We start from the raw sequence: 25,723 nt of genomic DNA, 5'->3' as shown, positions 1-25,723 counted from the left end.
AGGAGTGACGTCACGGCCCATGTGGTCTCCTCTATGTAGTTTTTAGGGACTTTGCAGCAGGTAGTGACCGGGGATGGCCCCTGCGGATAGGCCACGACCGGACACATGGCCCCGGCTCAGCAAGTTTGTCCTGTCCGCCTGTGCTGCCAGTGTGGCCGAGCTAGGTATATCCTGTGTGTCCTTGTATGTCAGATGGGTACCGGTAACCTGGAGACTACAAGTCCCAGCATGCTTTCTCCCAGGACATGCTGGTATTTGTAGTACTACTGCAGCTTAATACTTGTGTATAGAGGGGCGGTGTTATGTGTCACATGATGTGTTTTTGTGAGCTTAGACCCCCCTATAGAAGCCATTGCCACTAAATCTTTGCCCCCTTTCCCCAATGGTCACTACTGACCTAATAGTAACTCCTGCAGCTTCCGAATCCACGTCAGGATCGCTGCTTACTGTCAGTGAATGGGGTTACTAATTCTTCACACAGCTGAGGATTTGCTACAGTTGTATCCAGTGTAGCTAATCTAAGGACCAGTTCACATCTGTGCATCGGTTTCCGCTTGGGGACCCCCGAATGGAAACCTAATACGTATAAAAGAGCGGAAACCGCAGACCCCATAGACTATAATGAGTTCCGTATGGTTTCCGCACAAAAAACGCGGAGGGAAGAGCGCTGCTTGTAGGACTTTTCTCTCTGCGTTTTTTATGTAGCGAGGGGAACGGAATGTCCTGAACGCAGATGTGAACCAACTCTTAGGCTACGTCTTTGTTCGGAGGAGTGTTTGCCTAAATTGCCGGATGAAATAGACCTGCACCACGACTTTTTCATCCGCCGCTTTCAATGGAGTCCACTGGTCTCTGTGTTCGCTTTTCCTCTTGTTCTGGTCCTCCAACAGACCAGACCTACAGACATCCCAGCGCTGATAAAGAGATAGCCTAAGGCTATGGTCACATCTGTGCTGTGCTTTGATTTTGATAGGTTCAGCAAAAAAATATACCGTATATACTCAAATATAAGCCGAGGCCCCTAATTTCACCACAAACAAACTGGGAAAACTTATTGACTCGAGTATAAGCCGAGGGGGGGAAATGCAGCAGCTACTGGAAAATATCAAAAATTCAAATGGTTGGAGTTTTTGGGTGCAGTAGATGCTGGGGAAGGGGAGGGGGTGTTTTGGTTGTCTCTCTGCCCCTTCCCTGAGCTTGAGGACTGGGTTTTTTTTCCCCCACTTGGAATTCAGTCTGGCTGACTATAGGGGATCTGCAGTGCTCCTATTAACCCCTTCCCTACAGAACAGGAGCACTGCAGATTAGAGATGAGCGAGTACTGTTCGGATCAGCCGATCCGAACAGCACGCATGCATTGAAATGAATGGACGTAGCCGGCACGCGGGGGGTTAAGCGGCCGGCGTCAAAGCGGAAGTACCAGGTGCTTCCATTCATTTCAATGCATGCGTGCTGTTCGGATCGGCTGATCCGAACAGTACTCGCTCATCTCTACTGCAGATCCCCTATATTCAGTAGACCGGGCACTGTCAGACACAGGGATACCTAATGTGTTTGTGTGTCACAGTCATTTTCTACTTTTATATGTATTCTAGGGAAAGGAGGATTTACAACTTTTATTTACTTTATTTAGTTATTTATTTATTTTTTAAAAGCTTCTTTTTCCCCACACTATTTTATGGGAGATTCTATACATTACTATTGCGACTGGTCATAGACCCCCCTCCCCCCCCAAAAAAAAAATATATTTTTTTTTTGCTTGACTCGAGTATAAGTCAAGGGGGGCTTTTTCAGCACAAAAACTGTGCTGAAAAATTCGGCTTATACTCGAGTATATACGGTATATATCCAACCAAAAATAGATGAAAGACAGATGAAAAACACATTACCTTACATATGTATCTGTCTGCGGTTGACTTTCATGTTAAAAAAAAAAAAAAAATCTTTGTTTTATGAGATGGATGAAAAAGTTCTAGAAAACAGATTTGTAACGGAATATTTAGTCAAAGTAGGGATGCAGCTGTCGTCGCCCAGGATAGGGTCCCACTCCGTCTCACTAGTAATGAATAGACCCCACACGTATTGTTATGGTGCAATCCCCGTTTATTGTGTACTTTTGAGTGAACGTTTTCGGTCCATAGAGGACCTTCCTCAGACTCGTAGGATGACCAGGTCCAGTGCCCGCAAAAATTGCCAATTGTTGATGAGGAAAGGGTATACCCTGAAAGCAAATATGCCAGTGTGCGCCACAGAACAGCCGTATTAGCAAATAGGAAGCACTTCCCATTTATACACAATAAACAGTGATTGCACCATAACAAGACGTATGAGGTCTAACCATTGCTATTGCAACGGAATATTTGGGACCTGGCGGTGTATACTCCCATTAAAATGAATGGCTACTAAAACAGAATCCACTGTTAGCAGTTTTATTGTTCTCTACAAAGAACAGAAAAACTGATAACACAACAGAGCCACAGCACAGATCTAAACTTATGCTGAGTTCACACAGAATTTTTTTGGACCTGATTTTGACGTGGAGGCCTCCCGTGGCTGTCCATGACTGGATACCAGTACGGTGCACCATCATCCAGTTGCGACATTCCGCTCCGGATTAGGCCCAAATGAATGGCCTAGTCGGGAGGGAGTCTTACGCCGTGGCGTATTCAGCTGTGGAATCCGCGTCAAGATAGGGCAGCTCGCTTCTTTTTTTCCGCGAGCGGGAAAAAAACGTTAGCAGAAAAAAAGAAGTGTACGATTCTCATTGAAGTCAATGGAAGGCAATTTTTGGAGGCGGATTCCGTGTCAAAATCTGGTCCAAAAAAAACTCAGTGTGAACTCAGCATTACTGTGGAATTTGGGCCCCGCTGTGACTACTGGGGAAATGGTCTGACTACTAAAGGGCAAACCACAGCTGGCCTGGATTCTGTCACTGCCCACAGCCATTGTAAACCACTGCTATAGCACTGTACAGGCTACAAATACAAGTCCAACCAGCCATTTTAACCAATATGTAAATGAGGGTCATGAAGCACAGGGGGCATTCAATCCCCGAGCACAGCCATGTCATCACCCTGGGTTCCTTACAGTACAAGGCTATTGAAGATTTGATGACGCTTACCTGTAAGGCCCGCCCTTCTGACAGTGGAGAGATATCAGTACTGAAACTAACAGCACCGATATCTCCAGAACTCAGTCGCATTCCTACTAGAGATGAGCGAGTACTGTTCGGATCAGCTGATCCGAACAGCACGCTCGCATAGAAATGAATGGACGTAGCCGGCACGCGGGGAGTTAAGCGGCTGGCCGACGTCAAAGCGGAAGTACCAGGTGCATCCATTCATTTCTATGGAGCGTGCTGTTCGGATCGGCTGATCCGAACAGTACTCGCTCATCTCTAATTCCTACAAAACTGACAATCCGCTTCCTAGCGCAGGTGCCAGAGGATGTGAAAGGGCCTCTGCCTCTTTAAAGAAATAGTATGGGATCAGAACCAAGGAAACCGGGCCACTGCTTGGCCTAAGAGAGGCGCTGGTTCTCTTTTATGGGCATCTACATGATAGACATATAGCTCTGGAGTATACAGAATGTAATAATGTCTCTCTTCACAGTGACGTTCCCTCTGGATCTCACCAAAACCCGTCTACAGATACAAGGAGAGGCAGCGCTGAAACGGTTTGGAGGAGGGGGCCCGGCCTTGCCCTACAGAGGGATGGTGCGCACCGCCGTTGGTATAGTGCAAGAGGAAGGGGTGCTGAAGCTCTGGCAGGGGGCCACGCCAGCGGTCTATCGCCACATTGGTAATATATAATATTACAGGACGCAGTATCGGAACTGTCACATGACACTAACTACCTCCATGCTGCCCCCCCTCCAAAGCTGATCTGAAAAAAGCATTGCAAATGTGAAAATCCACCAAATTACCATCCACATCAATGCATACATCTGTCACTTATGCATGTGTGTCACATTGGTGTGGACGGTGCTTTTCACGTATTCCATTCCACTTCTTTTGGTCACTGATCTAACTTTTCCTGTCGCACAGTGTACTCCGGTGTCCGCATGGTGGTCTATGAGCAAATTCGCGACTCGCCACTTGGAAAAGGGGACAGTGAGGCATTCCCTCTGTGGTAGGTGGGCGAATATTTCCTTAATTATTGATTTTTATACTCCTGTTATTTGTATAGGACATGTTGTGTATGGGAAGTAGGGTATGGAGACTGGAATAGGTCCTGCTTATATACAGTATGGGGAAGATTTATAAAGAATGGCGTTTTCAACACCAGTCTTCATGGGCCCCCGAGTTGGCGGAGGGTGCGCCTCATTTATGACAAGGCGCACACCTCCTTATAGATGAGACGCCCCCTCTGCCAGGCTGTTTACATAGAGGGAAATCTATGTTAGGTGTAGATTTGCAGCATCAGAATTCCCTGGTAAATGCTAATAAATCTGATTGGGGCGATGGCCCAGCCCCTGCACTGCCCCCTTCTTTGGGAAAGTGGTGATAGCGGCACAAAAAAGGTGCAAATCTTCCGTGCAAAAAAATGACTTGCAGATAAAACTTGCAACTTTTTATGCATTGTACATCAAAACAATATGTCTATCACTTTAGATGATGCATTTATTAAGTGATTTGCACCATCTTTGTGGTGGAAAAAAACTTGCACATCATATGCTTAGACTTATACAGATTTCTATGTCTGTCTCATAATCATATACTCTTATACTCCAGCACCTATCAGGTCACTGATGCCACGTAAGGTGCGAAAGGTGAGGTGTTTCTCCTATAACAAACCATGGATCAACTCTGAGATTAAGGCTGTATTCACACTGAGTAACGCTGGCGTTTTTTGTGCTTATTTTTGCACATAGCGCCGCGTATACGCCGCGTTAACGCCAGGCAACGCCACCGCAAAATAGCGCGGCGTATACGCGGCGTTAACGCGGCGCTATGTGCATAAATAAGCACAAAAAACGCCAGCGTTACTCAGTGTGAATACAGCCTAAAGCTGTTCTCAAGCAGAAAAAAAAGAGTCTTTAGATCAGGTGACAAAAATGGCCTGGGGGGAGTGCAAAAACAGTTGAGACAACTGATCAGAGAAGGGAAAGCCAACTACAGGCGGAAGATGGAACTACAGATGGGGGAAGGTAGGGTCTCGAAGTTGTGGGATAGTCTGAAGGTAATATCCAGACACAAACAAGGCTGGTCTTCAGATAGAAGGTGACAGGAAGTGGCTTAATGAGCTTAATCTATTCTTTAATAGTTTTGACTCCAAACCAATACTCCCTTCACCAGCATGTCAGTCAACCCCCCACTCACACAGCAAGACCCAACCCCCACCAACTGGCAGTCAATTGCAATCTGGCTATCTGATCCTCAAGGAGTCTCAAGTGTGTAGGGAAATCAAGAGGATTAAAGCAGACAAGGCCGGAGGACCCGATGGGATAAGCGCAAGAGTTCTAAAAATGTGCGGTGACCAGCTGTGTGGTATTATTACGCACATATACAATATGAGTCTAAAGCTGGGAGTGGTACCTCAACTGTGGAAAACATCTTGTGTGTTACCAGTACCAAAGAAACCCAACCCGATGGGCTACAATGACTACCGACCTGTAGCACTGACATCACACCTGATGAAGGTCCTAGTGACTGGTCCTGACACACCTACGCCCCCTAGTGAGCTCCGCTCTGGACACCCTCCAGTTTGCCTATCGGCCGGGCATTGGGGTAGATGACGCCATCATCCACCTTCTTCATAGAGCTCTCTCTCACCTGGAGAAACCCGGGAACACTGTGAGAATAATGTTCTTTGATTTCTCCAGTGCGTTCAACACCATTCAGCCAGAGCTACTGAGGGAGAAGCTGAACCTTGGTGGAGTGGACCATCACCTGTCCAACTGGATCCTAGACTACCTGACAAACCGCCCTCAGTATGTGAGAGCCCGGGACTGTGTGTCTGACACTGTGATCTGTAGTACGGGGGCACCACAAGGTACAGTTCTTGCCCCATTTCTCTTCACACTGTACACTGCTGACTTTAGGCACAACTCATCCAGCTGTTACTTACAGAAGTACTCCGATGACTCTGCTATAGTAGGCCTTATCACTGATGGCGACAATAGGGAATACAGAGACTTAAACCGGGACTTTGTTGAATGGTGCCAGCAGAACCAGCTCAGGATTAATGCTGGGAAGACCAAGGAGATGGTGGTGGACTATAGTAAACGGAGAAGTGCTCTGACCCCAGTGGAGATCCAAGGGACATGCATTGAGATAGTCAGGACTTATAAGTATCTGGGCGTGATCCTCAATAATAAACTAGACTGGGCTGACCACCTGGAGGCGCTGCACAGAAAGGGCCACAGCAGACTCTACCTGCTCAGGAGGCTGAGGGCCTTTGGAGTCCAGGGGCCACTTCTTAGGGTCTTATTCAACTCTGCGGTTGCTTCAGCCATCTTTTTTGGTGTGGCCTGCTGGGGGAGCAGTATATCAACCAGGGACAGAAATAGACTTGACAGGCTGATCAGAAGGGCCAGCTCTGTCCTGGGGAGCCCCCTGGACCCAGTACAGGTGGTGGGTGACAGAAGGATACTGTCTGTGGTGACCTCCATGCGGGAGAACAAATCCCACCCCATGTATGGGACTCTGATGTGACTTGGCAGCACTGTAAGTGACCGTCTGCTTCACCCCAAGTGTGAGAAGGAACTATCGCAAGTCCTTCCTTCCAACCGCGACCAGGCTGTATAATCTACATCAGTCCAAGCTAAGATCACTCCGCATAAAAAACTAATGATTATGAAGTCTTCCTTCTTTCTTCTGTTCCTTAGCTGCTATGGACTCCTAGTATATCTTCTCTTCTCAGCATATGTGTGTCTACGTCTGTAATATATTACTGTGTATTATCCTGTATCTGTATTACTATGCTGCTGTAACATACTGAAATTTCCCGACTGTGGGACTATTAAAGGATTATCTTAAAGGATTATCTTGTAAAAGAGATTCTACTGTGCACAGTTTACCTTTACCCCTTATGGCCGTCACACCTGCCCCCATGCCATGCTGGCTTGCCACTCAACGCTCAGGGATTTCAGGGACAGTGACCAGGTTTGGCTATCATGGTTTATTTAGTGCTGAGTGGGGTAAAAGTCTGCGATTACACTTTTATTTGCTTTATTTCTGATTAGATATCTCAATTTCAGCTCCTACAAGCCAATCTCTTATTGTACTTGGCGGGACGCTTGTGTTTCTAATGCAGCTTACAGCAGCCAAAAATATTGAAACTGTAAGGACTGCGCTGAATGTGCCGCTGGATAAGGGTGGGGATGTTTAAGCGCTATGGTAACATTTCTTAACATATCTTTATAATGCAAATACAATGCTGCGATTTGAATGCTGCAATTTTGGCTTTTTGCAGTCACCACCAGGGGGAGGTAACTGCGTACTGTTATACACTGACTTCAGCAATACAGATCTATATTCTGTGCTCCGTCTTGTGGCAGCGACAGGCACATAGGATTTTGGATCTCTGATGAACTCTAGTCTAGTGAAGTGGTTATTGTCAGTGACTGATTGTATAACTGTGAGTGGTTTCCATTTTTAGGAAATCGGTGGTGGGAGGAATGACCGCCGGAGCTATTGGACAGTTTTTCGCTAGTCCAACAGATCTGGTAAAAGTTCAGATGCAGATGGAGGGAAGAAGGAAGCTTGAAGGAAAACCACCCAGGTGAGTGGGGACAGTTACTTATATAAAAGAGGACCGGTCACTCTATGATCCCCTATATAGAGAACAAACTAATATGAGCCATTGTCTCAAGTAGTAAAATAATGGACATAAACCTACATAGATACTGTATACTATACAGTGTTCTCTGTTCTCAATGTCACTCCAAGCCAGATAAGTCAGAGTTCATGTTCTCGTGACCCTGGGAAGAGCAGCGCACTTTGAAGCCAGTTTAGCTGTTGCCAGGATAAATTAAAACTGCTGACTGGACAAAACATACAATGTTTGTTTTTTATCGACTGGAAAATAATAATTATAATACTGCCCTTAGTGGACAGGAATATAACTACTACTGTATAATACTACCCCATATACAAGTACATACTTATATAATACTCCTATGACAAGACTATACAATACAAGAATATAACTACTATAATACTGCTCCTATGTATAAGAATATAACTACTATAATACTGCTCCTATGTACAAGAATATAACTAGTATAATACTACCTCCTATGCACAAGAATATAACTACTATAATACTACCTCCTATGTACAAGAATATAACTACTATAATACTGCTCCTATGTACAAGAATATAACTACTATAATACTGCCCCTATGTACAAGAATATAACTACTATAATACTGCTCCTATGTACAAGAATATAACTACTCTAATACTGCCCCTATGTACAAGAATATAACTACTATAATACTGCTCCTATGTACAAGAATATAACTACTATAATACTACTCCTATGTACAAGAATATAACTACTATAATACTGCTCCTATGTACAAGAATATAACTACTATAATACTGCTCCTATGTACAAGAATATAACTACTATAATACTACTCCTATGTACAAGAATATAACTACTCTAATACTGCCCCTATGTACAAGAATATAACTACTATAATACTACTCCTATGTACAAGAATATAACTACTATAATACAGTGTTCTATGCTACGTATAAGATTCTTATAATCATAATACTGCCCCATGTGTACATGATAACTATTATAAATCTACTCCATATGGAAAAGTATAGAATTGGTAATATATTGTCCTCGTAGAGTAGAATATGGGTTGTAGGATGTCACTCTATTTGGCATGAAAGTACCAGCATATTTTTAGGCTTCGGTTTTTTTCTTACTCTGACAATCTTCCATATCCATTTCCAGGGTTCGAGGGGTTTATCATGCGTTAGTCACAATTGTGTCCAAAGGAGGGATTCGTGGCTTATGGGCAGGTTGGGTGCCAAACGTTCAGAGAGCTGCACTGGTAAATATGGGAGGTAAATGGATTTTATATATATTTGTATCTACATATCTATCTGTCATCACTGGATAGGCGGTGAATGTTATACTGGTAAGGGTCTGACTGCTAAGATAACTACCCACCTCCACAATTCTAGTGAGAACTGCAGGGGAAAGAGGTGAGGAAACTGTTAGGAAATGTCCTTTAGCCCTTAGTAACAATAATATCTGGATTTCTTATTTATAGCTTCTCCCTTTGGTGTCCTCCTTTTATAGCGTCTCCTCTTGATGTCGTCCATTATAGCTTCTCCCCTTGGTGTCCTTCTTATTAGCTTGTCCACTTGGTGTCCACCTTTTATAGCTTCTCCCCTTGGTGTCCTCCTTTATAGCTTCTCCTCTTGGTGTCTTCCTTTATAGCTTCTCCCCTTGGTGACCACCTTTTATAGCTTCTTCCCTTGGTGTCCATCTTTATAGCTTCTCCCCTTGGTGTCCACCTTTTATAGCTTCTTCCCTTGGTGTCCATCTTTATAGCTTCTTCCCTTGGTGTCCATCTTTATAGCTTCTCCTCTCGGTGTCCACCTTTTATAGCTTCTCCCCTTGGTGTCCATCTTTATGGGCTTCTTCCCTTGGTGTCCACCTTTTATAGCTTCTCCCCTTGGTGTCCATCTTTTATAGCTTCTCCTCTCGGTGTCCTTCTTCATAACTTCTCCCCTTGCTGTCCCTCTTTATAGCTTGGTGTCCATCTTTATAGCTTCTCCCCTTGGTGTCCATCTTTTATAGCTTCTCCTCTCGGTGTCCACCAGTTATAGCTTCTCCCCTTGGTGTCCATCTTTATGGGCTTCTTCCCTTGGTGTCCACCTTTTATAGCGTCTCCCCTTGGTGTCCATCTTTATAGCTTCTCCTCTCGGTGTCCTTCTTCATAACTTCTCCCCTTGGTGTCCATCTTTATAGCTTCTCCCCTTGGTGTCCATCTTTTATAGCTTCTCCTCTCGGTGTCCACCTTTTATAGCTTCTGCCCTTGGTCTCCATCTTTATAGCTTCTCCCCTTGGTGTCCATCTTCATAGCTTGGTGTCCATCTTTATTGCTTCTCCCTTTGGTGTCTCCCCAGATCTGACCACTTACGATTCTGTGAAACACTTTCTGCTGCGGAACACAAGCATCAAGGACAACAGTTTATGTCATAGCATTGCCAGGTAATATTCATTGTGTGTCCCCAACTTTCTGAGCAAAAACAGTTGTCCAGTCATTAAAAATTTAGCAGAACAGGGATTATAAAGTTGTGTGTAGATGTAATTCCGTGTTCTGAGCTATAGAGGGGCGCTATATTTGACACCCTTGTTCATCGTTTTCCCAGCATATGCTCAGGACTGGTTGCTGCTACCTTAGGGACACCGGCTGATGTGATCAAGACCAGGATAATGAACCAGCCGAGAGACAAGCATGGCCGGTGAGTACCTTCTTCCTGCCACGGTGTTACTGTATAGAGAAGGTGAGACTGTATTCTATCAATCCGGACCCCGATAACAACCCATTATATATCATCCTCCTAGACCCTTCTGGATGTAACAAGGAAATGCCATGTAGGATATAGCCTCCGGTCAATTCTATTTTCTGTCCATGATTATGGGGCGGCCATCTTGCCTAGACTTTTCCTAAGCTCTGTTCACAGCATTTAGTGATATGCTTTACAGCATAGTCTGTTGCCGACATTCAGATCTCTGGGAAACTTTTCTAGACATGCTCTTTGCAGGGAGGAGAGTAGATAAGCTGTGACGTCATCTGTTGCAGGTAATGGATGCAATGATGGGTCAGTGGTGTTCTCTATACATGTGTTCTCTTCTATTGTAATTTTTTAGAGGTGTTTTCTTCCATGGTTATCTCTAGAGGTGTTTTCTTATATTGCGTTCACTCTTAACTTAGTTGAAGTTTTGTTAAAAACAGAGTTTCTCATTCAAATCAATTACACTATCACAACATGCAATGCACAACACAACCACTGGACGGCAGCACATAACCACATGTAGCATAGCATATCACTTCATGATATAATATCACAAATTGATGTTGGTATAACTTGATAAACCTCTTGTGACGCACCTACGTGGATCTGTCCACACAAGAGGGAAAGTTGAATGCATCGGTAACCACACTAAAGATGTGATATGTCACAACTGATCCAGAAACGGGCTGCAAAATTCACCCAGATATCAGGTGCCTGTGAATCTGCAGCAAAGTCTGCCTGTGACGTGTGTGGATTTTGCTGTGGATTTGCAGTGGGTCTTTTCCGTTACACATGGACTTACCCATATACATTATTTCTGTCTGTTCTTGTCGGTCAGGGCTGTCCTATAATGTATCTTCCTATTTTACAGGGGGATATTGTACAAGTCTTCCACGGATTGCTTTATTCAGGCCGTACGCGGTGAGGGCTTCCTGTCCTTGTATAAAGGTTTTATCCCTACCTGGATGAGGATGGTAACAGCATTTTAGTAAATCGTCTGCTATACAATGGGACAGATTTTTTTATGATCGTTGCTTTGTACGCCAGTCTTAGTAAAGGCCCTATAAGGTGCAGGGCACAGCCATTATAACTCATGCCAAGAATTTAGTGTGAGTTATAATGAATATGTCATACCAATGCATCCCACCCTGTTCCCATTTGCACAATGGGGCAAACGAGGTGCAGAAATGGGGTTGTGGAACATATTTGCTGCAAGAAAGCGCCTTGTTCCAAACGTGCACCGCAATATCATCCCTCTACACCAGGAAACCTGGTCTAGAATGGTTGATAAATTCCACCCCAATATTGTTATATGTGATCACTGCTGCTTATGAGGCTTCCATTAAAGGGCCACACACCATTAGTATTCGGGTGCAATTCCATATACAACTCCTATTTTGTTTCCATTAAAGGGGTTGTCTCATTATGGACACTTATCCCCTATACATAGGACAAGGAAAAAGGGTCCAGTAACCGGGTCCCCCAGTGATATGGAGGAGGGGGCACTGAATGCCCCCTAAGGACTCCTTGTGAATGGAACACCAGTGCACTTGGGTTGCCCAGACTGTAATCTCCCCATTGAAATGAATGGGCTGCTTTTTTCCCTATTGGTTTCAATGTGATACGCACGTATGCCGGCTCCCATTGAAATGAATGGGATCTGCTTTGTACGCGATGATTCTGAACGTGTTTTACGTTCAGAATCAGCTCAGTGTGAATGCACCCTAATGCTGCAGAGTAGGAATAATACACACAGTACTCCATGATGACCTATTCCCATGATATGGAATTGCTGTGTGAGCAGTTTCCTGATATGCCCGGTCAGGTAGCGTCTATGGTTTCATTGTGTGTTATATCCTGATATTGTACTTGGTGTGTTTTCCAGGCTCCCTGGTCGCTAGTATTCTGGCTGACTTATGAGCAGATCAGGCGGATTATGGGAGTGAGCTCATTTTGATCCTCTTCATGGGGTAAGTCAATCTGCTGAAGGATTCATAAACTGAGTATGATGTCATGAAACACATGTATATGGTAGTAATTAGAGATGAGCGAACACTAAAATGTTCGAGGTTCGAAATTCGATTCGAACAGCCGCTCAATGTTCGTGTGTTCGAACGGGTTTCGAACCCCATTATAGTCTATGGGGAACAGATACTCGTTAAGGGGGAAACCCAAATCCGTGTCTGGAGGGTCACCAAGTCCACTATGACACCCCAGGAAATGATGCCAACACCTCTGGAATGACACTGGGACAGCAGGGGAAGCATGTCTGGGGGCATCTAACACACCAAAGACCCTCTATTACCCCAACATCACAGCCTAACAACTACACACTTTACACACTCAATACCACCTCTCTGACAGTAGGAAAACACCTTGAAACATGTGTATTTGGCACTTGCAGTGAGGAGAGCTTGTCACCAGCAGTGAATTTGGCCCTTGTAGTAAGTTGAGGTTGGCACCAACATTTGTTTTGAAAATCAGGGTGGATTGAGCCTCTAACCAGCAGAGTTTGGGCAAATTCATGGTGGAGGGAGCCTCTAAAAACCCCAGTTTGGACCAATTCATGGTGGAGGGAGACTCTAAAAACCCCAGTTTGGACCAATTCATGGTGGAGGGAGACTCTAAAAACCCCAGTTTGGACCAATTCATGGTGGAGGGAGCCTCTAAAAACCCCAGTTTGGACCAATTCATGGTGGAGGGAGCCTCTAACCAGCCCAGTTTGGGCAAATTCATGGTGGAGGGAGCCTCTAAAAAACCCAGTTTGGACCAATTCATGGTGGAGGGAGCCTCTAATTAGCCCAGTTTGGACCAATTAATGGTGGAGGGAGCCTCTAAACAGCCAAGTTTTGGGAAATTCATGGTGGAGGGAGCCTCTAACCAGCCCAGTTTGGACCAATTCATGGTGGAGGGAGCCTCTAACCAGCCCAGTTTGGACCAATTCATGGTGGAGGGAGCCTCTAAACAGCCCAGTTTGGGCAAATTCATGGTGGAGGGAGCCTCTAAAAAACCCAGTTTGGACCAATTCATGGTGGAGGGAGCCTCTAATTAGCCCAGTTTGGACCAATTAATGGTGGAGGGAGCCTCTAACCAGCCCAGTTTGGACCAATTAATGGTGGAGGGAGCCTCTAACCACCCCAGTTTGGGCAAATTCATGGTGGAGGGAGCCTCTAACCAGCCCAGTTTGGACCAATTAATGGTGGAGGGAGCCTCTAAACAGCCAAGTTTTGGGAAATTCATGGTGGAGGGAGCCTCTAACCAGCCCAGTTTGGACCAATTCATGGTGGAGGGAGCCTCTAAACAGCCCAGTTTGGGCAAATTCATGGTGGAGGGAGCCTCTAAACAGCCCAGTTTGGGCAAATTCATGGTGGAGGGAGCCTCTAACCAGCCCAGTTTGGACCAATTAATGGTGGAGGGAGCCTCTAAACAGCCAAGTTTTGGGAAATTCAAGGTGGAGGGAGCCTCTAACCAGCCCAGTTTGGACCAATTAATGGTGGAGGGAGCCTCTAACCACCCCAGTTTGGACCAATTCATGGTGGAGGGAGCCTCTAACCACCCCAGTTTGGACCAATTCATGGTGGAGGGAGCCTCTAAACAGCCCAGTTTGGGCAAATTCATGGTGGAGGGAGCCTCTAACCAGCCCAGTTTGGACCAATTAATGGTGGAGGGAGCCTCTAAACAGCCCAGTTTGGGCAAATTCATGGTGGAGGGAGCCTCTAACCAGCCCAGTTTGGACCAATTAATGGTGGAGGGAGCCTCTAAACAGCCAAGTTTTGGGAAATTCATGGTGGAGGGAGCCTCTAACCAGCCCAGTTTGGACCAATTAATGGTGGAGGGAGCCTCTAACCACCCCAGTTTGGGCAAATTCATGGTGGAGGGAGCCTCTAACCAGCCCAGTTTGGACCAATTAATGGTGGAGGGAGCCTCTAAACAGCCCAGTTTGGGCAAATTCATGGTGGAGGGAGCCTCTAAACAGCCAAGTTTTGGGAAATTCATGGTGGAGGGAGCCTCTAACCAGCCCAGTTTGGACCAATTCATGGTGGAGGGAGCCTCTAAACAGCCCAGTTTGGGCAAATTCATGGTGGAGGGAGCCTCTAAAAAACCCAGTTTGGACCAATTCATGGTGGAGGGAGCCTCTAATTAGCCCAGTTTGGACCAATTAATTGTGGAGGGAGCCTCTAACCAGCCCAGTTTGGACCAATTAATGGTGGAGGGAGCCTCTAACCACCCCAGTTTGGGCAAATTCATGGTGGAGGGAGCCTCTAACCAGCCCAGTTTGGACCAATTAATGGTGGAGGGAGCCTCTAACCAGCCCAGTTTGGACCAATTAATGGTGGAGGGAGCCTCTAACCACCCCAGTTTGGACCAATTCATGGTGGAGGGAGCCTCTAACCAGCCCAGTTTGGACCAATTCATGGTGGAGGGAGCCTCTAAACAGCCCAGTTTGGGCAAATTCATGGTGGAGGGAGCCTCTAAAAAACCCAGTTTGGACCAATTCATGGTGGAGGGAGCCTCTAATTAGCCCAGTTTGGACCAATTAATTGTGGAGGGAGCCTCTAACCAGCCCAGTTTGGACCAATTAATGGTGGAGGGAGCCTCTAACCACCCCAGTTTGGGCAAATTCATGGTGGAGGGAGCCTCTAACCAGCCCAGTTTGGACCAATTAATGGTGGAGGGAGCCTCTAACCAGCCCAGTTTGGACCAATTAATGGTGGAGGGAGCCTCTAACCACCCCAGTTTGGACCAATTCATGGTGGAGGGAGCCTCTAACCACCCCAGTTTGGACCAATTCATGGTGGAGGGAGCCTCTAAACAGCCCAGTTTGGGCAAATTCATGGTGGAGGGAGCCTCTAACCAGCCCAGTTTGGACCAATTAATGGTGGAGGGAGCCTCTAAACAGCCCAGTTTGGGCAAATTCATGGTGGAGGGAGCCTCTAACCAGCCCAGTTTGGACCAATTAATGGTGGAGGGAGCCTCTAACCACCCCAGTTTGGACCAATTCATGGTGGAGGGAGCCTCTAACCACCCCAGTTTGGACCAATTCATGGTGGAGGGAGCCTCTAAACAGCCCAGTTTGGGCAAATTCATGGTGGAGGGAGCCTCTAACCAGCCCAGTTTGGACCAATTAATGGTGGAGGGAGCCTCTAAACAGCCCAGTTTGGGCAAATTCATGGTGGAGGGAGCCTCTAACCAGCCCAGTTTGGACCAATTAATGGTGGAGGGAGCCTCTAAACAGCCAAGTTTTGGGAAATTCATGGTGGAGGGAGCCTCTAACCAGCCCAGTTTGGACCAATTAATGGTGGAGGGAGCCTCTAACCACCCCAGTTTGGGCAAATTCATGGTGGAGGGAGCCTCTAACCAGCCCAGTTTGGACCAATTAATGGTGGAGGGAGCCTCTAAACAGCCCAGTTTGGGCAAATTCATGGTGGAGGGAGCCTCTAAACAGCCAAGTTTTGGGAAATTCATGGTGGAGGGAGCCTCTAACCAGCCCAGTTTGGACCAATTCATGGTGGAGGGAGCCTCTAAACAGCCCAGTTTGGGCAAATTCATGGTGGAGGGAGCCTCTAAAAAACCCAGTTTGGACCAATTCATGGTGGAGGGAGCCTCTAAACAGCCCAGTTTGGGCAAATTCATGGTGGAGGGAGCCTCTAACCAGCAGAGTTGGGGGAAATCAGGGTGGAGGGAGCCTAGTATTAGCAGAATTGTGCAACGCTTATGGTGGATGAGTATGAGGATGCGGAGGAATTGGAGAGGTTGAGTACAGACATGGAGTTTCATGTTGGGGTGCTTTACACAGGTGGGCACAAAAATGACGGCTCTACCCAGTGGTGGTTCATTTTTATCAAAGTGAGCCGGTCGGCACTCTCAGCTGACAGACGGGTGCGCTTGTCAGTGATGATGCCACCGGCTGCACTGAACACCCTCTCAGATAGGACGCTGGCGGCAGGACAGGACAGCACCTCCAAGGCATATAGGGCAAGTTCAAGCCACAGGTCCAACTTCGACACCCAATACGTGTAGGGCGCAGAGGGGTCGGAGAGGACAGGGCTGTGGTCGGAAAGGTATTCCCGCAACATGCGCCTATACTTCTCACGCCTGGTGACACTAGGACCCTCCGTGGCGGCACTTTGGCGAGGGGGTGCCATCAAGGTGTCCCAGACCTTAGACAGTGTGCCCCTCGTTTGTGTGGACCGGTGAGAACTTGGTTGCCTACTGGAGGAACTGCCCTCCCTGCCGCCAACGTCACATGCTGGAAACATCTCCATCATATTCTGCACCAATTGCCTGTGGCAAGCATTGATGCGATTGGCCCTCCCCTCTACCGGAATAAAAGACGAGATGTTGTTTTTATACCGGGGGTCAAGGATAGCAAAGATCCAGTACTGGTTGTCCTCCATGATTTTGACAATACGCTTGTCGGTTGTAAAGCACCCCAACATGAACTCAGCCATGTCTGCCACAGTGTTAGTTGGCATGACTCCTCTGGCCCCACCGGAAAGTTCAATCTCCATTTCCTCCTCATCCTCCATGTCTACCCATCCGCGCTGCAACAATGGGACGATTCGAAGTTGCCCGGAAGCCTCCTGTATCACCATCACATCATCGGACAACTCTTCTTCCTCCTCCTCCTCCTCCTCCTCCTCCATTAAACGCAGTGAAGCGGACAGATGTGTGGACCTACTCTCCAGCTGTGACGGATCGGATGCTATCCCTAACTCCTCTGTGTGATCTGAGTTATCCCTGATGTCAATCAGGGATTCTCTCAGAACACACAAGAGCGGGATTGTAAGGCTCACCATCGCATCCTCAGAGCTCACCCTCCTTGTGGACTCCTCAAAGACCCGTAGGATGTCACAAAGGTCTCTCATCCATGGCCACTCATGGATGTGAAACTGAGGCAGCTGACTTTGTGGCACCCTAGGGTTTTGTAGCTGGTATTCCATCAAAGGTCTCTGCTGCTCAACCACTCTATTCAACATCTGAAACGTTGAGTTCCAGCGTGTGGGGACGTCGCACAAAAGCCGGTGTTGTGGCACATGCAGGCGTTGCTGGAGAGATTTTAAGCTAGCAGCGGCTACTGTCGACTTGCGAAAGTGGGCGCACATGCGCCGCACTTTCACCAGTAGCTCTGGAACATTGGGGTAGCTCTTTAGGAAACGTTGCACCACTAGGTTGAAGACGTGGGCCAGGCATGGAACATGTTGGAGTCCGGCAAGCTCCAGAGCTGCTACCAGGTTCCGGCCGTTATCACAAACGACCATGCCTGGGCCCAGGTGCAGCGGCTCAAACCATATTGCCGTCTCATCGAGGAGGGCATCCCTCACCTCGGAGGCAGTGTGCTGTCTGTCCCCCAAGCTGATCAGCTTCAGCACAGCCTGCTGACGTCTACCAACGCCAGTGCTGCAACGTTTCCAACTCGTAGCTGGGGTCAATCTAACAGCGGAGGAGGAGGCGGTGGCGGAGGAGGAGGCGGTGGCGGAGGAGGAGGCGGTAGAGGAGGAGGAGGAGGAGGGGGGTGTTCTTCTCGTGTCCCTGCCAGGAATGTTAGGCGGGGAGACGAGGTACACCGGGCCAGTTTGGGAAGCAGTCCCAGCCTCAACTACATTCACCCAGTGTGCCGTCAGTGAAATGTAGCGTCCCTGTCCGCATGCACTTGTCCACGCGTCGGTGGTCAAGTGGACCTTTGTGCAAAGCGCGGAACTAAGGGCCCGCCTGATGTTGAGTGACACGTGCTGGTGCAAGGCGGGGACGGCACACCGGGAGAAGTAGTGACGGCTAGGGACGGCATAGCGAGGTGCCGCAGTTGCCATCAGGTCCAGGAAGGCGGGAGTTTCAACAAGCCGGAACGCCAACATCTCCTGGGCCAGCAGTTTAGCGATGTTGGCGTTCAAGGCTTGCGCGTGTGGGTGGTTAGCAGTGTATTTCTGCCGCCGCTCCAATGTCTGAGAGATGGTGGGTTGTTGTAAAGAAACGCCTGATGGTGCCTTTGATGGTGCAGGAGAAGGAGATAAGACAGGACCAGGGGAGGATGAGGTAGAAGTCAACAAAGTGGCGGAGGCAGATGAAGTGGTGTCCTGGCTCGTCCTCTGGAGTGCATCGCCAGCACAGTCAGCAGTGGCAGTGGCAGAGGCAGAGGCAGAGGCAGTGGCAGTGGCGTGAACGGCAGTCGGCCTTTGTCCTGCCGTTGCTGCCTGCCACTGATTCCAGTGCTTGGATTCCAAATGACGGCGCATTGAAGTGGTGGACAGGTTGCTCTTCTCAGAGCCCCTAATCAATTTCGAGAGGCAAATTGTGCAGACAACACTATATCTGTCCTCGGCGCATTCCTTGAAAAAACTCCACACCTTCGAGAAACGTGCCCTCGAGGTGGGAGTTTTTCGGGGCTGGGTACGAACTGGAACATCTTGGGAGATTCCGGGTGTGGCCTGGCTTCGCCTAAGCTGCTGACCTCTGCCTCTGCCTCTAGCTACCCTTTTTGGTGCTGCACCTGCCTCAACATCCACACTACTTTCCCCGCTTGACATCCCCCCTGTCCAGGTCGGGTCAGTGTCCTCATCATCCACCACTTCCTCTTCCAACTCCTGTCTCATCTCCTCCTCCCGCACAATGCGCCGGTCAACTGGATGCCCTGACGGCAACTGCGTCACATCATCGTCGATGAGGGTGGGTTGCTGGTCATCCACCACCAAATCGAACGGAGATGGAGGAGACTCTAGTGTTTGAGCATCTGGATACAGATGCTCCTCTGTTAGGTTCGTGGAATCGTGACGTGGAGAGGCAGGTTGAGGGACAATGAAAGGAGCGGAGAACAGCTCTGGGGAGCAGGGACAGTTTGGGTTATTGTTCTGTAAAGCTTCGGAATTTTGGGAGGAAGGAAGACAAGACTGTTGGGTAATAGGAGGAGAGGAGGCAGAGTCTGACTGGCTGCTGGACAATGTGCTGTAAGCGTTCTCTGACAGCCATTGCAAGACCTGTTCCTGGTTCTCGGGCCTACTAAGGTTTGTACCCTGCAGTTTAGTTAATGTGGCAAGCAACCCTGGCACTGTGGAGTGGCGCAATGCTTGCTGCCCCACAGGAGTAGGCACGGGACGCCCTGTGGCTTCACTGCTACCTTGCTCCCCAGAACCATTCCCCCGACCTCGCCCACGGCCTCGTCCACGTCCCTTTCCGGGAGCCTTGCGCATTTTGAATTCCTAGTTAGAAATTGGCACTGTATACCAGTAGTAAAAATTGTGGGTGCACGTAACCCCAATATATTCTTTGAATTCCCAGTCAGACACTGGCACTATATGGCAGTAGCAAGAAATGAGGGTATTTGTATTCCCAATATACTCTTTGAATTCCCAGTCAGACAATGGCACTGTATACCAGTAGTAAAAATTGTGGGTGCACGTAACCCCAATATATTCTTTGAATTCCCAGTCAGAAACTGGCACTATATGGCAGTAGCAAGAAATGAGGGTATTTGTATTCCCAATATACTCTTTGAATTCCCAGTCAGACAATGGCACTGTATACCAGTAGTAAAAATTGTGGGTGCACGTAACCCCAATATATTCTTTGAATTCCCAGTCAGACACTGGCACTATATGGCAGTAGCAAGAAATGAGGGTATTTGTATTCCCAATATACTCTTTGAATTCCCAGTCAGACAATGGCACTGTATACCAGTAGTAAAAATTGTGGGTGCACGTAACCCCAATATATTCTTTGAATTCCCAGTCAGAAACTGGCACTATATGGCAGTAGCAAGAAATGAGGGTATTTGTATTCCCAATATACTCTTTGAATTCCCAGTCAGACAATGGCACTGTATACCAGTAGTAAAAATTGTGGGTGCACGTAACCCCAATATATTCTTTGAATTCCCAGTCAGAAACTGGCACTATATGGCAGTAGCAAGAAATGAGGGTATTTGTATTCCCAATATACTCTTTGAATTCCCAGTCAGACAATGGCACTGTATACCAGTAGTAAAAATTGTGGGTGCACGTAACCCCAATATATTCTTTGAATTCCCAGTCAGACACTGGCACTATATGGCAGTAGCAAGAAATGAGGGTATTTGTATTCCCAATATACTCTTTGAATTCCCAGTCAGACAATGGCACTGTATACCAGTAGTAAAAATTGTGGGTGCACGTAACCCCAATATATTCTTTGAATTCCCAGTCAGAAACTGGCACTATATGGCAGTAGCAAGAAATGAGGGTATTTGTATTCCCAATATACTCTTTGAATTCCCAGTCAGACAATGGCACTGTATACCAGTAGTAAAAATTGTGGGTGCACGTAACCCCAATATATTCTTTGAATTCCCAGTCAGACACTGGCACTATATGGCAGTAGCAAGAAATGAGGGTATTTGTATTCCCAATATACTCTTTGAATTCCCAGTCAGACAATGGCACTGTATACCAGTAGTAAAAATTGTGGGTGCACGTAACCCCAATATATTCTTTGAATTCCCAGTCAGAAACTGGCACTATATGGCAGTAGCAAGAAATGAGGGTATTTGTATTCCCAATATACTCTTTGAATTCCCAGTCAGACAATGGCACTGTATACCAGTAGTAAAAATTGTGGGTGCACGTAACCCCAATATATTCTTTGAATTCCCAGTCAGACACTGGCACTATATGGCAGTAGCAAGAAATGAGGGTATTTGTATTCCCAATATACTCTTTGAATTCCCAGTCAGACAATGGCACTGTATACCAGTAGTAAAAATTGTGGGTGCACGTAACCCCAATATATTCTTTGAATTCCCAGTCAGAAACTGGCACTATATGGCAGTAGCAAGAAATGAGGGTATTTGTATTCCCAATATACTCTTTGAATTCCCAGTCAGACAATGGCACTGTATACCAGTAGTAAAAATTGTGGGTGCACGTAACCCCAATATATTCTTTGAATTCCCAGTCAGACACTGGCACTATATGGCAGTAGCAAGAAATGAGGGTATTTGTATTCCCAATATACTCTTTGAATTCCCAGTCAGACAATGGCACTGTATACCAGTAGTAAAAATTGTGGGTGCACGTAACCCCAATATATTCTTTGAATTCCCAGTCAGAAACTGGCACTATATGGCAGTAGCAAGAAATGAGGGTATTTGTATTCCCAATATACTCTTTGAATTCCCAGTCAGACAATGGCACTGTATACCAGTAGTAAAAATTGTGGGTGCACGTAACCCCAATATATTCTTTGAATTCCCAGTCAGACACTGGCACTATATGGCAGTAGCAAGAAATGAGGGTATTTGTATTCCCAATATACTCTTTGAATTCCCAGTCAGACAATGGCACTGTATACCAGTAGTAAAAATTGTGGGTGCACGTAACCCCAATATATTCTTTGAATTACCAGTCAGAAACTGGCACTATATGGCAGTAGCAAGAAATGAGGGTATTTATAACCCCAATATATTCTTTGAATTCCCAGTCAGACAATGGCACTGTATACCAGTAGTAAAAATTGTGGGTGCACGTAACCCCAATATATTCTTTGAATTACCAGTCAGAAACTGGCACTATATGGCAGTAGCAAGAAATGAGGGTATTTATAACCCCAATATATTCTTTGAATTCCCAGTCAGACAATGGCACTGTATACCAGTAGTAAAAATTGTGGGTGCACGTAACCCCAATATATTCTTTGAATTCCCAGTCAGAAACTGGCACTATATGGCAGTAGCAAGAAATGAGGGTATTTATAACCCCAATATATTCTTTGAATTCCCAGTCAGACAATGGCACTGTATACCAGTAGTAAAAATTGTGGGTGCACGTAACCCCAATATATTCTTTGAATTCCCAGTCAGAAACTGGCACTATATGGCAGTAGCAAGAAATGAGGGTATTTGTATTCCCAATATACTCTTTGAATTCCCAGTCAGACAATGGCACTGTATACCAGTAGTAAAAATTGTGGGTGCACGTAACCCCAATATATTCTTTGAATTCCCAGTCAGACACTGGCACTATATGGCAGTAGCAAGAAATGAGGGTATTTGTATTCCCAATATACTCTTTGAATTCCCAGTCAGACAATGGCACTGTATACCAGTAGTAAAAATTGTGGGTGCACGTAACCCCAATATATTCTTTGAATTACCAGTCAGAAACTGGCACTATATGGCAGTAGCAAGAAATGAGGGTATTTATAACCCCAATATATTCTTTGAATTCCCAGTCAGACAATGGCACTGTATACCAGTAGTAAAAATTGTGGGTGCACGTAACCCCAATATATTCTTTGAATTCCCAGTCAGAAACTGGCACTATATGGCAGTAGCAAGAAATGAGGGTATTTATAACCCCAATATATTCTTTGAATTCCCAGTCAGACAATGGCACTGTATACCAGTAGTAAAAATTGTGGGTGCACGTAACCCCAATATATTCTTTGAATTCCCAGTCAGAAACTGGCACTATATGGCAGTAGCAAGAAATGAGGGTATTTGTATTCCCAATATACTCTTTGAATTCCCAGTCAGACAATGGCACTGTATACCAGTAGTAAAAATTGTGGGTGCACGTAACCCCAATATATTCTTTGAATTCCCAGTCAGACACTGGCACTATATGGCAGTAGCAAGAAATGAGGGTATTTGTATTCCCAATATACTCTTTGAATTCCCAGTCAGACAATGGCACTGTATACCAGTAGTAAAAATTGTGGGTGCACGTAACCCCAATATATTCTTTGAATTCCCAGTCAGAAACTGGCACTATATGGCAGTAGCAAGAAATGAGGGTATTTGTATTCCCAATATACTCTTTGAATTCCCAGTCAGACAATGGCACTGTATACCAGTAGTAAAAATTGTGGGTGCACGTAACCCCAATATATTCTTTGAATTCCCAGTCAGACACTGGCACTATATGGCAGTAGCAAGAAATGAGGGTATTTGTATTCCCAATATATTCTTTGAATTCCCAGTCAGACAATGGCACTGTATACCAGTAGTAAAAATTGTGGGTGCACGTAACCCCAATATATTCTTTGAATTACCAGTCAGAAACTGGCACTATATGGCAGTAGCAAGAAATGAGGGTATTTGTATTCCCAATATATTCTTTGAATTCCCAGTCAGACAATGGCACTGTATACCAGTAGTAAAAATTGTGGGTGTATATAGCCCCAATTCTATTGCTAGGGGACTTGCAGGGTATTTCTGGGGTGAAGGTGGGGGGGCACACCGTTGGAACGGGTATCGGGGTATATATCGGGTATACGGGAATACACTGACAGTGTATTCCATTCAGGATCCTGGGAAAGCTGGGTTGCGGCGATTGAGCCCGTCAGTGCCACGTTACACTGACAAGCTTCTCCCTGGAATTTAGCTCTTACAAGAGCTGTTGGTTGTCTTCTCCTTCCTATCCTAGCCTGTCCCTGCCTACCCAGAATCTAAGCCCTAGCTAGCTGGACGGAAACCTCCGTCCTCGGTGAATTGCAAGCTCAGAATGACGCGAAGCTGGGCGTCGCTGTTCTTTTAAATTAGAGGTCACATGTTTTCGGCAGCCAATGGGTTTTGCCTACTTTTTTCAACGTCACCGGTGTCGTAGTTCCTGTCCCACCTACCCAGCGCTGTTATTGGAGCAAAAAAGGCGCCAGGGAAGGTGGGAGGGGAATCGAGTAATGGCGCACTTTACCACGCGGTGTTCGATTCGATTCGAACATGCCGAACAGCCTAATATCCGATCGAACATGAGTTCGATAGAACACTGTTCGCTCATCTCTAGTAGTAATGTATCATGAGTCAGGGGTCTGAAGCTGAGCTACAGTATAGGGGTGCTGGGAGGTAGATTGGCATGGAATATTGCAACAAACCCTATTGTGGTACTGTCCAAGGGAGGGATCCCTTGTAACTGTGATCACCAGGCCCGATGTCATGATCACTGTGGCTGACGGCCTGGGATTAAATAAAGGTTCTCAGGACTGTTGCAAAATAGATGCAGCCTGGGGCACCCTCTGCAGGCTCCAGGTCCATGAACCCTGGTGTGAGTAACACCACTAGGGTTGAGCCGATCTTGACTTTTCAGGATCGATTTTGAAATCCAATTTACGATCATTTTTTATTCGAACCCGATCTCGATCCCAATTCCGATCCCAATAGAAAGTCAATGGGATTTTTTTTTTACTAATCGGAGATCGGATTTTAAAAACAATCCTATTCACTATACAGCATGGAATCTAACAATTGAACGCTTTAATTGTTAGAATCCACGCTGTGTAGTGAATCACTAAGTAGCCAGAGGATTTTTTTTTTTTTAATCCTCTGGCTACTTAGTCCCCCCTGGTGTGCACTTACCTGCAGAGATGGCTGGTCTGGTGCCCGGCGTTCTCGTTCTTCGCCTCACTGCCCCCGCCTCCCAGGTTAGGAGAGTGTGGGCGGGTTAGGAGATCATCTCTCCCGGCCCTGTACCCGCCCACACTCTCCTAAGCCACAAGCCCCGCCTTCTTCCTAGCTCTTTGACACTAACCTGGTAGGCGGGGGCAGCGAGACGAAGAAGAACGAGAACACCGGGCACCGGACCAGCCATCTCTGCAGGTAAGTAGCTACTAGAGATGTTCGCTAGTCTCCCATTAGAATGAATGGACGCAGCCGGCACGCAGGGGGTTAAGGCTGTGTGCCGGCTGCTTCCATTCATTCCTATGGAACCGCAGCGGAGCCTTCACACTGAGTATACTCTCCGCTCAGAATGAGTGGAGCGTATACTTAGTGCGAAGGCTAACACTGTTAGCTTTTCCCACAATGCTTGGCCAGTAGCGAAGCATTGTGGGAAATAATCACCGATCTCGATCCCACCTAAAAAGATCGTGTTCGGAATTCCGATTGCGATCGTGAAATTTTCTCGATCGCTGATCGGAATCCAATCTTTTCCAAACACGATCGCTCAACCCTAAACACCAGTCTTCATAAATCTGCCCTCAATGTTTTTAGCATTATTTATTTTTATTTTTGTTCAGGCTTGGCAGTAACCCATGCAGATTTTACATCACGGCCATGGATTCCTTTCCAGTTTATGGCGAGATGTGTCCTAGGATAACCAACACTACATAGTTGAGATTCTCATTTCTATATCATTATGTTGCAGGCATGAATCCCCAAGTGAATCGCTACCTCTATCGGTGTTGTGCCGGATGATAAGGACCAGCGCGCACCACCTAAAGGCAGAGACGTTAGAAAGATCCTAAATTTCTACTTCTGATTTGCT

At 46.5% G+C, this 25,723-nt stretch overlaps 1 protein-coding gene across 1 annotated transcript; it reads left to right on the top strand.

The window, feature by feature from the left end:
• Positions 1-34: 34 nt before the first annotated feature.
• SLC25A27 (solute carrier family 25 member 27) lies at positions 35-25,723 on the top strand. Its single transcript, XM_075266826.1, has 10 exons — positions 35-164; positions 3,612-3,800; positions 4,046-4,130; positions 7,602-7,724; positions 8,920-9,032; positions 10,104-10,188; positions 10,350-10,442; positions 11,368-11,470; positions 12,382-12,466; positions 25,604-25,723. The coding sequence occupies exons 1-9, from the start codon at positions 74-76 to the stop codon at positions 12,451-12,453; spliced, it is 954 nt and encodes a 317-aa protein (XP_075122927.1). The 5' UTR covers positions 35-73; the 3' UTR covers positions 12,454-12,466; positions 25,604-25,723.

This window comes from Leptodactylus fuscus, chromosome 3 (genome assembly GCF_031893055.1).
Source record: "Leptodactylus fuscus isolate aLepFus1 chromosome 3, aLepFus1.hap2, whole genome shotgun sequence".
Lineage (NCBI taxonomy): Eukaryota > Metazoa > Chordata > Amphibia > Anura > Leptodactylidae > Leptodactylus > Leptodactylus fuscus.
This window is presented reverse-complemented; position numbering and strand designations above follow the sequence as displayed.

What these genes read in the sequence shown, in the direction of transcription:
- SLC25A27 (XM_075266826.1), top strand. Translation starts at nt 74, where the DNA reads ATGGCCCCTGCGGATAGGCCACGACCGGACACATGGCCCCGGCTCAGC. An exon ending in TGCACTGGTAAATATGGGAG is followed by an intron (nt 9,033 to 10,103) that starts GTAAATGGATTT and finishes GTGTCTCCCCAG; the next exon opens with ATCTGACCACTTACGATTCT. An exon ending in CCGAGAGACAAGCATGGCCG is followed by an intron (nt 10,443 to 11,367) that starts GTGAGTACCTTC and finishes CCTATTTTACAG; the next exon opens with GGGGATATTGTACAAGTCTT.